Raw genomic sequence first — 13,774 nt, forward strand, 5'->3', positions numbered from 1 at the left:
TGGCAAAAATAGCAGCAGCACCAGACTAGGAGTAATTACAAAGACATTGTTCAGCGCTAATGCGTTTTACGTATCGTTATAATTACTTTGGTTCTGGCTCTATAAATAGAAAAACAATTCCTTTTTGGTTATGCTGGTGGTTTTTTATGCTAGAAAAGATTCAACGTATGTACACGGTGAATGTTCAAGCCACAAAATTCCAAGTACTGTGCTAATGTGGGCACTGAGTGGGCTCTGAGCTCAAGAACAGGGACATAATTGTCCTGTTTGCTGCTGCCACTAAAACGAGCAGAAAGACAACCTCTGTTATGATAGCAAGCTAATATTACACATCACGTTCTTTCCAGCACCATCTTGTATATCAAATGTTAGTTGTAAAGAGCACGAGAAAAGCCAGGACTGCTCAGCCCTGTTGCCATCAGACCTGATCAAGGAAACGAGCATGACAGAACTGTTCTTTTTTTGCTTTTGGTGCTTGTGTTCACAGTGGAAAAATTAAACTTCACATCTGGCTATTGGCTCTGATCTCATTAACAGAGAAGACAGGAGGACGAGGAAAAAGAATTAAAAGAAAGATGTGTGATTTAATCCATCTAATGGATTCAACCTAACAAAACATTATGAAAATAAAAATGAAGCAAAGTTACTTTTATAGCCCCAAAATGATACTGGATAAAGAGTTAATCAAAGCAGTGATTTTCCTAGATAATTTCTACTTTTTATCGCATCCTCAGCTCTGAAGAACAAAGAGAGGAAAGCCTTGCCAATGACACTAGCTAGATCTTCCCAAAGATGATCTGATTTGTAATTGCATTACTGGTGAAAAGCATGTATCAGTGTCTGCTTCTGGGCTCAAGGAAAAGATAGGAATGATTTCCTTTTGGCCAGCTCAGCTCATGTTACAGTGCACAGGAATTATATAATCTCAAATTAAAAGAATTCCTTTCTGCCCTGCAATGTCACAGCTTCTTCTGTCCCTGTGTGGGACACGAGGAAGCCTGGGGAGGAAGATGGGGATCCTCTTGGCCCCAAATCCTCTGATACTGACATGTGGCAGGGAGAGATTTCCCTTTTAACACCCCACTTTGTTAGTCCTACTTACACTCTCTTGCCTTCCCCCAGGCAACTGCTGCTTAGTTGTACTGTGCATCTCTGTATAAATAATGATGATCACATTGGAGTTTATTTCAAGCAGAAGGTGCACTGTTTTTCAGGTTGTGAGAAGTCAACACGGTGAAACACAGATTAACTTAGGAAATTATAACAAGCTACCAGCAAGTGAGTTAGGCAAGTTCTCTTCTTATTTCCTTACAGGAAGAAAACAATCTAGCAATTTCCCAGGGAATACTGTTTAAAATTTAAATTGTTTGGCTGATATACATTAAGAATGCGTATCTATGCTAAGAATACGGAAAGTGCTTTATAAATGACTAAACTAATGCCATTTCTATAATTAAATTTCTTTTGATCTCCTGTGAACTTGAGGAAAAGATTCACTTTCAGAATCTTAAGAAAGAGGAATGTTGTAATGCTCATCCAAAACAAATGGAGTTCAGATAATGACACTTACCCAGAGTGCTTCATGTTTTGGGGCTTATCCATTCGTACAGCAAGCTTGATCTTCAGGTCTTGATCTGGGCAGTTTTTGGAAACTGTCATTTTGTGCCACTCTGACTGCTTTGGGCTGTTGGGAGTGGGATGGAGAACAACCTGCAAACATCAAAATCAAGAATGTTAAAAATTGTTCACAGCAGGGGTTTTACAAGAGCACAGCAGAAGAGCTCAGAAAATTAGCCTGGAAATTTCTATTTCCATCACTGAGACTAACTTTCCTTTGCTGTTTTAAGATGCAGCTTATTATTTTGAGATTAGTTCATATGTTCTCTGTCTCCACTACCTATGTGACATCGTTGATGGGGTTGGGCAAAACAGAATTGCATTTATCAGTTCCCATCTTGCAGCTGTTTAAGGAAAGAGTACAGTAAACAAGCTTGCATCTGTCCACATAAATCAGTCTAGAACTGATGATGGACTGATGTGATTAGCAAAACACCAATAAGTTTTTGCTGAGGTTGTCTGCTGCAGTCCTCCACTTTAAGACCCATACAATTTTGCCAGCCTCTAACCTTCCTGACATTTCCATGTGAGGTTCACCACCTCAAGAGCACAGAACATTATACCTAAAATGGTTTATCAGTCACTACCATTAAGTTATGATGAACTGACATGCTATTTTGCTTACTGGCAAGACTGTATGCAGCAGACAACCTTGTAAGCAGGTCAGTATGTCTGACTGTGCTACAACAACAGATCAAATGTGCAGCACATATCATGACAGCAGTGGCTGCAGCACTTTCTGCTTCCATTTCATGCAGAGAGGAACTGATGGGGCAATCTCCAGCTGGGGCAAATCAGTGCAACACGAGGGATTTCAGTGGAGCTGTGCAGATGAATACCAGTAGCAGTGCTTGGCTGGTCAAAGAAACTGAAGGCTCCAAGAGGCAAGTAATCTCTTCTGATCATAGCTGTGCTTTTCCACTCATTCATCATTCCATGAAGCACAGCATCTCTCTCTGTCAGCAAGCCACAGAATATTCAAGAACTACATGGCATTCACCGTTTTCTCCTCATGCTTCCATGTGTCCTCTAAAGTAGCTTAACCCTGTGACTCTAAAATGTCTATCTGCTAATTGAATGGAGCACAGCAGAGCCATAGCTGTCTTCACATCAGAATAATGACCCCTCTGATGCTCTCTGCTTCTTACGCCCCTTCCTCTTCCAACATTTTCTCTCTCAGAGGTGACTTTGCTGGATGCAAATTCATTACAGTCTCCACTGTACTGCAGTGAGATGAATCTCCTTTAAATCCATTAACATTTATGCAAGCACACTCCTTTATAAATGGCAGCATTCACCCTCGTTATTTGCTGTGCTTCCATCACTCATTCCTCACTCACGCTTTGTCCATGCTCCTGCCAAACTCCAGCCAAACTATACTTTTATATTCCGGAGATACTCACCTTCACTGCTGAGCCAACAAAGCAGTCTTTTTCCTCCCACTAAAATACACCTGACGCTATCACCCTCCGATAATTGAGTTTAAAAATTATTTGTCTCCTCCAAAGCCTATGGTTAAATTAACATCAGTAGATTTTGGAGTTCACCCATTTTCATAAACATTATTTCACACTTCCTTTACTGAATTACATTCATGCTTTCTCTGGCAAGAATCCATGATTAGTCACCTAGATTAACTGAGCAACATTAGTTTCTAATTTACCTCTCTTGGAAAAAAATACCTGTATTTCAGAAAAACCTGAAGAAAAGCAGTGAGTCCTGCACGTGAAACACGGATGGGCCCAAACTCTGAGCACCACCCCGTACCAAGGCCTTGCATTAAACTGCGCCTCTCTGCAAGGCAAGAGCCACTCGGGGTGTTTGGGATACTCTCTGCTTTGATTTCTAACTCTTTTTTATCAAAAGGCGCATAAACTTTGTACAGTATTGCTGCAATTCATGGCTCTTCCCCTGCTCGCTCTCAGTGGATGAAACCTTGGCTGAAGTCTGCGGGCACTTTGCCACTGGCTTCAATAGGGCCAGGATGGATTCCCATGGCTTCAGCTGCCCATCCAGCAGCTTGGGGCTTGGGAGCGCTTTCCAGCTCTCCCTCCGACACAAGTGGTGCAATGAGGAGCGCCGGCCGGCTGCCAGCTCAACGCTTGCAAGAGAAAGTGAGCATTGTGCCGGCCTGGCAGAGCACAAAGCCTCTTCTCAAAGGGCGGCTAAGCATGGGTGTTTTTGTGTATAAAACTGCTCCACGGAGACTTTGCTTCCCTTCTCTCTTCATAGACAGGTTCATGCCCATTCAAACAGCTAAATCAGGGGCTTAGCACGCTCCCGGTTTCATTATTTCGTTAAAAAGAAATCCTGACGTGGCTCGATCGGACACGCGTCATCTCGGCCGCTCCAGGCACCCGCATGTCCCTTTGAAGTTCGGCTTGCTCAAAGCGCCGGTGGCGGCCAGCCAGAGGAAATCGCCCCGTGCCCACTGCTGCTGGCCCACATTCTTGGGATTTCAGGAGCTCACCAGGGGCGATGGCTTCCCGCCGGATCAGGATTCACGTGGGTTGGCACGGCCAGTTCTTCCGTACCTCAGGGCGAGAGGGCTGCACTGGGGCCTGACATCTTTCTCACAACAAGGCGCAGGGCTAATTGCTTCCCGAGAGCAGCAAAGTCAGCGCTGCTCATGGCTGCCAGTGGAAACAAGGCCTACAAAGGAAGCGGGTCCGCAGTGAGCGTAACCACTCTGGGGAAAAAACCCTCAGTGGCATTGCAGACAGCTGGGTGAAAAGCTCCACTCAGCAGGCCGCGGTGGATAAAGGGAGGTACCGGGCTGTTTGAACAATGTGGTTTAGAAAATAATCCTGAAAATGTTACGATGCTGTGCCTCAAAGCAATCACAGATCTTCAGCTGGAGTGCTACAGCCTGCTGGGGTCACCCTTCTTTTGAAAAAAAAAAAAAAGAAAAGAAAATGGACAGTGAGAAAGAAAGGATTGAGCTGTGGATGAGGAAAGTCTGGAGATGCCGGGATTGTCCTTGAAGAGAAAAATGAGATGAGGAAAGCAGAAATAACTCTGCTTTTCTCTCTCTCAAGTGCAAGAACAAAGGGCATTACGAGAATGTGAAAAGACAAACGGTCAAAATGAACACAAATTATACAAGACAAAATCATCTGTGGTGCTCTCCGCTGTAAAGATATAAATGAGAGCAAGAACTCACTGTGACCTAAAAGAACCTTCGGCATTTGCATGAACAGCATGAGTGAAAAATCTGGTTAGTGCTTCGAAGCCACAGGTGCCTGTGGAGCCTTCCTGGTGATACCAGCCCTGGGGAACTCACCTCAGACTCGGTGAGGTTTCTACCAGCCGTGACTTCAAGGTCAGACCATGGGTTCCTTCACAGCTTCCAGCTTTTCATACCCAGGTTGTGGGATGTCTCTGGACTGGGATTTTCTCTCTTGGTAGGATTAAAAGGCTCTATGCTGCGTGTGCAGTACATGCTCCTCAATGTTGTTTTTTTCTCTAAGGAGAAAGCTAAGGAGCAAGGGACACTAGCCCATGTCACCAGAGAGGCCTCCCTTGCGAAGAGAGCTGAAGAAGGGGGTGGCAGAGAGTTTGCTTAGGCATGGGACTGTGACAAATTTACAGCTGCAAGATGAAAAAAATCCATGGAGACTAACTGAAGCATCTTAAAACGCCAGAGTAGTATTGTCCACAGATACAGTGGGCTGTGGTGTTGGAGGGACACCAGTCCCAGGGCCCTGGCGTAGGGACCACAGGTGAGGGGCAGAGATGGGGAGAGAAGAGTGGCTTTGACGTTCCATGACTGGTGCCAGGGCAATGCAAGCTCTTTGCTACTAAGCAGTGGACCCTCACTTTCACTCCTTAGTCCAGCCCCACTGAAGCCATCGGCTGAGCTACAGTCCCTGGGGGAGCCAGGATTTCAAGCCTTTTGCCTTAAGTACTGCCATCAGTGCTTTCAGATGCTCAAGCCATGCACTGGCTGTTCAGTAGATATGAGAGTAGCTTAACACACTCCTGCCAAACTTAAATCCTCTCTTTTTGCTACAGCCTAATCCCCTTTTCTGCCTCAGGAATGTCCATTTCCGTAAGCAACTTCTAAAGCTTTCCGGACTGCCAATATTGCACACAAGATCCTCTGCCTTTGCTCAGTGCAGGCACAGCCAGCTGAAACGCTGCCATTAAAAACTAACAACAAAGACAGCATGCGAGGTGCATTACTTTCCAGCAGTGGAGAGCTTGCTTTCTTTCCCTCCTGAAGCTTGGCAAAAAAGCAGAGCATGTTGTCCTCCAAAGATATTTCCGTACAGAAGAGATTTCTCTAGAAAAGTAGGGCCAGAAGGAAAAATTGTTAAACTCAAAATGTCCTTACCCTCCCAAGCTCTTTGTCCTCCAGCGCCAGCACACCCGTGCTCTCTGTGAACAGCTTCACCTTCACTGCAGGAAGCGCATGGGTTGTCGTGAAGTCTCCTTGGGTGCCCCAGCTGCAAAAACAGAGACATGCTCAGCTCCACTGGCAAGCCAGCAGCACTGCTGCTTGGGTTGGCAATGGTTAACCATAAATGTCGTGCCTGGCACAAGCTGAAGTGGTTGGACTGACTGAGTGACAAGGGCATTAATTATCTTCTTAGGGAACTGAGGGACAGATGTTTGGAAAAACCATGATGGTTCTTTTGGGAGGAAAGATGGTATTTGGAAACAGCATGTAACCAAAATTAAGAGAACTGATTTAGAAAGAAGGAACAATATGTCTCTGGCAGTGACAGCCTGTATAGTTACAACAGAATCTGAGGATGGAGAACACCTGCACCTAGGACATCTGTAATCACTCATGCCTCTGCTCTTCTCTTGGCTAATTAACCTCTCATTTCCAGGTTCACAGTGAAGTTTTCTTTTTCTGAAGAAATGCCACATTTAACCTGTGTCCTCTTCTGAGGCTCAACTCAGCCCTCTAGCCCAGGTTTAGGTTCAAGCCATGATGTACAGAGTAAGCCCAGCTAGGTGGGACTGCAGAGCAGGACACCAGCTGCATGAGGAGGGGATGGCAGGGGCCAGTAAAAAAACAGCCACCTTTCAAGCACACAATGAACCCTAAGCACCATCTATTATTTGTACTCCAAGAGTTATCCTCCTGGCAGGTATTGTGGCTTGGAAAACAGTGCTAGGGAAGCTGAATGAACCACAGGATGGTGCACAATAGCGCATCCTAAGACCTCTTCCTGAAAAATCTGGTTCAGTTAAGGCTGTTAGCCTTAAGCTCCAGCGTGGTGGGAAAATATGTGCAACTAGCAGTTCCTTGGGGAGACAATGCCATGAGCTCCAGGCACAGGGTCAGACCCACAGCCTGCTGACATGGATGGCCAAAGTTGCCATTTTGAGCCTTACAGCAGGGGCTCTCCCTGCAGCTGACCTTCCTTGTGCACGTCTATGAAAGCTTGCTAGGGATATAAGGGCTTGCAGCCCAGCAGGGGAAGTTTCAGCGATAGGCATGAGGAAGTCTTCTAGTCAGTCACATAAGAGGTTTCCTCTTATGGTTTCCTCTTATGGTTTTTTCCTCTCTGAACCAGGACATCAGTGAACACAAGACCAAGCTCATTACATTTTGTTGCAGACACTTTCCCCCTGGGCCCTGTTCTTACCCCAGCTGGGACAGGACTGCACAGCCATTTGGGCCAGCACAGAGAGCTGGCTTGTCTTTGTCCTGCTGCAGAGATTTGGGAAAGCAGTGCCTCAGATCCCCAGTGTGCAGCTTGCTGCAGCTGGAGCTGCTGCCTGGTGAGCCACGAGGACCCATCTGCACTCCGGTGGTGAGCATGCTTGTGGGATGCAGGAGGTGGCAGCAGCTGCACACTGGTACCCGACAGAGCTATGCATTTCCACGGGTACCACTCCATCCTTCCTGCTGCACTCACCACCTCGTGCTTCTCACTCACACCCCAGCATAGCCATTACATGCTGAAGACAAAGACAACACTTGTGCCAGGCCAAGCACATGGACAGTGTCCCAGCCCTGGACCAGGGGATGCTGCTGTGCTGGGAAGATCAGAGCACGGGGCTCTCTGTGCTCGTAACCACAGTGTGTGGCAGGGAAAGGTCGTCTCTTTCCGCCCTGCCTGGATTAGCAGCTTTCCTGCTATGATTTCTAAACGGATCCCTCTAGTTCACTTACTCCCTTTCTTCAGCTAATCAGTGGTGACAACCTGCCAGACTCTAGGGAGCACTGCCAATCCCTGGGACCCACTGCTAATCCTTGTCACAACTTCTGGAGTTTCCATGTTCCTAGCAGACCCCTCCAAACTCACAGAACCGTGTGTGGACTTCAGAGACCTCTTCTCATGAATCAATAGATTAATTTCATCTTGGGTTTTTTCTACTCATTACCACCCCCAGCTGAGCTCTATTTCAGTTTAAGGAAAACTACTCTTTTAAAGTTACCCAGAACTTACACAACAGTCAGCTTTGATTCAGAGAGATCATAGGCAAAGGAGATCTGTGAAACACCAAGTCAGTTCAACATCCCAAAGGCCAAAGCTTTTGAAAGAGGCTCAGCAGTGGTACCATTCACACCAACACATCAAATCATTCACCTGTGTAGGGCTTTTGAGATTCAGGAAAAGTCTCCCTCTGGCAAACAAGAACAGACTGAACAGTGTCTTGGAATAAAAATTAAGTGAAACTTGAACTAATGTCTATTTAGAAGCTTTAAACAAGTTTAAAAGTAGCAGAGAAAGGAAAAAAAAATGCATTCTACAGTAAGAGGTAAGAAACCATGGTGCTTTTATGTTTGAGAGTTTGCAGACGTGTTTCACGAGAGTTAGGAAGTTATTAAAGCAAGACACAAACTTCCAGACAGAGCTGAACGAAGCATTCCTAACTCAGTATTTGCCCTCGTTAGAAGAGAACAGCTCAGCTGCAGGTGAAAGGCATAGGGATGGCTAGGAGGGCTCTGCTGCAAAGAGGATGCTCCTCAACACTTGACCACACCAAAGCCCAACATGAAGCTAACAGAAAAGAACTGCTCTCTTTGTTCTTTTAATTCATCAGGAGCTAGATTTCCGTGTTGTTCCTAGAGACCTCGAATATTCATCGCACTTCAAACCTCATGCAAAGCGTACAAGCAAGCTTGAAGGCGAATCACAGAGAAGGTGTCTTTTACAGACTAAAAGAAACAAACAATATGCCACGAGCAACAAACACATCAGAGCAATGTGATGGAATACACAATGCAACCTAAAATACTGCAAGTCAGATGAGAAATACAGAATCTCACTAACCACTCCTATTCATTCTCATTCTGTTCATGGCTTTTGCACTTCTCATTGTCCTCAAACTAGATCCTCTGCTGAAGGGCAATTCCCTTGAAATGACAGGGAGAAGGCTGAGATTACATTTGCTCTTCAGACACAAATACCAAACAGCAGCTTCTGTATTTGAGAAGTTATTAGGAAAAATAATTGTTTTCATATGTGCACAAGGAATACGGTTTAATGCTTTGCTCTCTGAGCCTATCTAGTCCAACTCAGTTTAGCAGATGAGCACGTTCAGTGCAGCGCTAACAAACTTGGTTCCCTCATCAGTTTTGCTCTGATGTTTCCTTTTCCAGCATCCTGTTCTATGTTTCATCTTTTAGAAGGATGCATCAAAGTGCCAGGGAGCAGGGGTTTGGCAGAAATTACCTACAGCACCACAGTTCCAGTCAGATGCCAATATTACATCTTATTCATACGCGATGCATCAGCTTCCTAATATACATCTGAAACATGAGAACCCAGAAACAGTATTATTTTCTAATTGTAGATTATGATTTCTCTCTTGAAAAGAACTGCACTGTCACTAGCAAGGAAAATTGGGAAGATAATCTTGATTTGGATAAGAGGAAAAAGTAATAAAATATCCAACCTTACGCTGTGTATTTTGACAGCAGCTGCTTTATAGAACTCATATCTCTGTTTACTATTAAAAAGCTCTTATTTGCTGAAGCACTCCCAGACCATATGCTATCAACAAATGTTACTAACCAAATACAAACAGTAATTTTCATTAGGTTTCCTTCACGAGAACAACATCAACCACAAAGGGAATAAATCTTTCCAACGACAGTAAACACACATAGCAACCCTTGACAACACTGTGGTGCTGACATCTTTATACCCACAACTGCCATGAAAAGATCCACGCCAGCAAACAGAGACCCTCAGAAGTTGGGTTTTGTGCAGGTTGAAGCCTGCAGTGATGTCATTAGTTGCCATAGTGATGCTCAGCATAAGGCCATGATTCATGTCACTGGAATATGATTTGTATTCAATCTAACTATGCAGTTTATCCACGCTGTGGATTAAATTATTGTATGCAATATTACTTCTGGGCAATAGTTATGTATTAGGATATTTTGAGGGAATAACAATAGTGCTTTCATTTTCACATGTTATAATTAAGTTACACTTAATACCAAGTTATTACTGCAGGAATTGATTTGTTGGGAAAGTACCTTTGAACCCATTCTGGGCAAATTCTATCAAGAAGTATCCACATCACATCTTTCTTATGTCACACAGCCCATGCTTACACTTGAAAGCAATAATATATCTGCAAAGCAATAACAACATTATGGCCAAAAGGGTACAAGCAGTATTCAAAAAGATTTTGATTCACAAGCATCAAAATCCGGACAATGCTTTCTCAGATAGAACCATATTAATTGCCTGAATCCCACCTGAAATCTTCAGCCCAGAATGTCTTACTGCCAAATGTATCCCAAAACCTGAAGTTAGCCAGGAATTAATGCCATGCATAAGGACTGTGCTAGAATTATAGTCCTATTTGTGCCATCTGTGGTGTTCCAGTGATATCATTTGGATCTACTTGCGTCTCCAGGGTTTTTAGTTAGGCATCAAACTTGGTATGAGCAGCTAAACTCTTCTGGCTGCAAAAAGCCAGAGGGTGAGATATGCCTCAGGTGCTAACCTGACAACTTGTTTTACCTTTTATGAGCTCAACTTGCTTTACTTTTTACAAGCAAAATAAGCAGATCATCACTGCAGGCTGTGTGGAAGATTTAGGAACAAACATTTACCTAAAGGTACCACCAACATAATTAACAAGACTGCCTGAAGCACTGAGAGTATTTTTGTGAATGAAACAAATGATGTATACCCAGAAGAAGGGAAGGCACTACCCTGAAGCCATAAGACAAAATCATTCAAAGGCCACAATGCTGCTAGTCGTACACCGCTCAGTATGTATGAGAAAACTATCTGAGATCTAAATAAGGCTTCCAGGGTCTTGTACCGATCGTTGCACAAGAGACCAGGCAGCAGATCTCTGAGTCTGGTTGTTTCTCTTCACAGCAGCCCACTCACATGAGTTAGAATTTTCTCAGCTGTCCTTGAGAGACATTAACTTCATCATTTCTCCTCACCTCTAGTGCCTACGTGCCTCTAAGGGAAACTTTAATACCAATGACCTTACAAGCACTCAACTTACATATTAATACCCAGAGGAATGAATTAAATTCTATCATTCATATCCCGCTGTCTTTAGCAAGCCTACATAGCCTCTGACTAATTTTACAATGGTGAGAGCCTTCTTCCATCCACGGTCTTCTAACTTCATCCAGCTAGAGCACTGATGCCTGTGATTTCTGTAAATAATGAACAAGTGCAACTGAATTATATCACTGGGCCATGAATCAGCCCCACTAACCAGCTCGGCCTGTCAGTAGGCTAACGTGGGAGCAGCTGGAGAGTGATTTGCTTTAGATGGGGTTGACATTTAAATGTGATCTATGATCAGTTTTCATGGGCTTCAGAACTGCCAGAGGACACCTTTTCTCTCTCTTCAGATACATTTATTGAAAGAAGTTTGCCCGGCAGCTTGCATGAAACAAATGGGAAGCAGACAGAAAATAAAAAGTGTTAGCGGAGAGCTACGCTCTTCCCTGTGCGTGTTCACTGCAGATGTACATTACAGCCAACACACACAGCAGGAGCTGGGGACACGACACCTCACTGTGGGGGACAGCACACGTATGTGGACCTGTCTGGGGCAATACTGGTACAGCCACTTGGTGCAGGAAGGTGGCTGTACTGTCACAGCCTGTCTGGATTTACCTTCTCCTAAAATCCTGCCTAAGAAAAGATGGTTTCCTTCTTCAGCCCGCTCACCACCTCCCAGAAGAGAACTTTCCGCAGAGCAGTCTTAGCTCACGGGGCATAGATCACGGATGCCTGAAGCTCAAGCAATGTTAGAAAAGACACAGAGCAAACCTGCCTTGCTGCAGCCAATGGAGCAGGCAACACCCGCTTCCCTAACTGTAGCATTGAGGTGTCTTTCATTTTCACGTATTTCTTGAGATAGCAACAAGGAATAAATTAAATGTAATAGTGTTTAACTCATACGCAAAGAAACCTGCTGTAAAGCTTTTTGCTGTAGTCTCTAATTCTTTCCATATGCCAGTTATTTGAAAACAGTAGGCAGAGGCTGATGACTAAGGTAATAGTTCCTGGTGAGCTTCCCGAGCTGCCTTCCCACTTCCCTGTGAAGCAGCAGCTCTGTACAGCAGAGCAAGCACCAATTTACTCCGCTCAGCAGGACAACCTGGCGCAGGGACAGCACTCATTCCGCTGGGCTGAAAACCTTCATTTCATTTTCAGAAATGAGTTGCTGTGAGTTTCTAGGAACGACGCGCAGCCGCCAGCACAGCCCACGTGCCGACCCCTGCGCGAGCGGCCGCTGGGGAAATGAGAGAGCAGGGGACGTGTATGCAATGTGTGGCACAGGAGGAACCAGCACCTTCAGCAGCTGGCCCACAAAGAAGTCATAAAAAGAATTAGGGCATGGCAATGCCTTCAGGAAAATAGGTATTTTTTTGCAGCTCTCGTGGGTAACGGCAATAGATAATAAGTTTTTGGTTTGTGTCTTCGGGGTTTCAAAACAAAAAAAAACCCAAAAAAAAGCCAACCAAGGGGACAGAAAAATTGAGGGGTTTGGGGGCTTTTTAGGAAAACATATGGCTGGGTCACACACTGCTGTGACTCACAGACTTGTCCCGGTGAGGCCCCATTTCTGTGGGAGAAGCCCACAAAGCACAGCCAGGCTGGGACGCTGGTCTGGGGAAAGCTGCAAAATGATTTGTCATGTTTTGCAGTAAGACTACAGACCTACCTTTAGGTCAGCTGATGATATACCACCTCTAGAGGTACCATTACAGAAAGAGAAAAAAATTATTTAGAAAAAATATTATTCAGAAACTAAGCACAGTGTCGAGCAAAGATACCAATATAAGAAAGAAAACATGGGCTGCTTGCTCCGCAGGGTCAGCAGCGTGCATCGCACTGCTGGTGAAGTATCCCATCAGCAGCAAACCACTGGCAAAATGTCAAATCATTCCACCTGTTTGGTCGTTGTTGTGGGCCCAAGTTTCATGTGGATTTCACGTGGCACCAAAGGCCTCAAAGGGAACTCCATCTCAGAGGAAAGGATTTCAGCTCTAACTAGCAGGAAAGGATGCTGAGGCACCTGTAGCTGTGGAAATAAACAACATTAGGGGACTGCTCAGCTCTGAAAAGGAAGATACCAGCCTCCTGGGGTCTGCCATGCTGATGTGCCCACGTCACCTGCCCTGGGCTCCTGTTATTATAAGTGGAGACTCAGTTAAGCGTCACTGGAGTTAGCCCTTGCTTCATCCCAATCGAGAGGCTGAAAACAGATGAAAGGAAGCCTGTCCTCCAAGAGCCCCTGTCCATCCACCGCTGCAGGTGCATAGAAAAGTTTGAAATGAAAACTCCAATGACTACAGTTACATGCAGAGAACACGCTGGTTTTGTCCATGCAAAAGCGTCCTTGCCCAGGAAATCAAATTTGGGTGCGAAAACAGGTATCTTTCTGCTCCACCAATAGAAATGAATTAAGGATGGTTTGCATCCATCACACAGCCTGGCTCCCAAGACCTGCTCAGCCTCCTCCCAGATTCCTCCTGCTGTAAGAGGGCGGCTGTTCACCTTCAGAACAGCGTAACCAAAGTGATCAGACACAGATGGACAATGTGTCCTATTTTTGCTCACATTTGTTTCCTCACCTCCCTTGTTGCTGGTAGAACAGCCTTTCAGCCCCATCCCTAAGGAATAAGCCGAAGTGGGAGTGACAGCACAAACAAATTGGGCACCCTGGAGGCTTTCCTAGAAGGTAAGACCTG

The 13,774-nt window shown here is 45.0% G+C and overlaps 1 protein-coding gene across 1 annotated transcript in view; it reads right to left on the reverse strand.

Annotated features, from left to right (window-relative positions):
* CADPS (calcium dependent secretion activator) overlaps nt 1-13,774 on the reverse strand; it is a gene marked incomplete at its 5' end in the record, with an annotated part of 176,719 nt that overhangs the window by 93,910 nt on the left and 69,035 nt on the right. Inside the window, 2 exon segments of the mRNA XM_021409345.1 lie at nt 1,571-1,710; nt 5,954-6,065. Of these exon segments, the coding sequence (XP_021265020.1) occupies nt 1,571-1,710; nt 5,954-6,065 (252 nt within the window).

This window comes from Numida meleagris, chromosome 11 (assembly GCF_002078875.1).
Source record: "Numida meleagris isolate 19003 breed g44 Domestic line chromosome 11, NumMel1.0, whole genome shotgun sequence".
Classification (NCBI taxonomy): Eukaryota; Metazoa; Chordata; class Aves; order Galliformes; family Numididae; genus Numida; species Numida meleagris.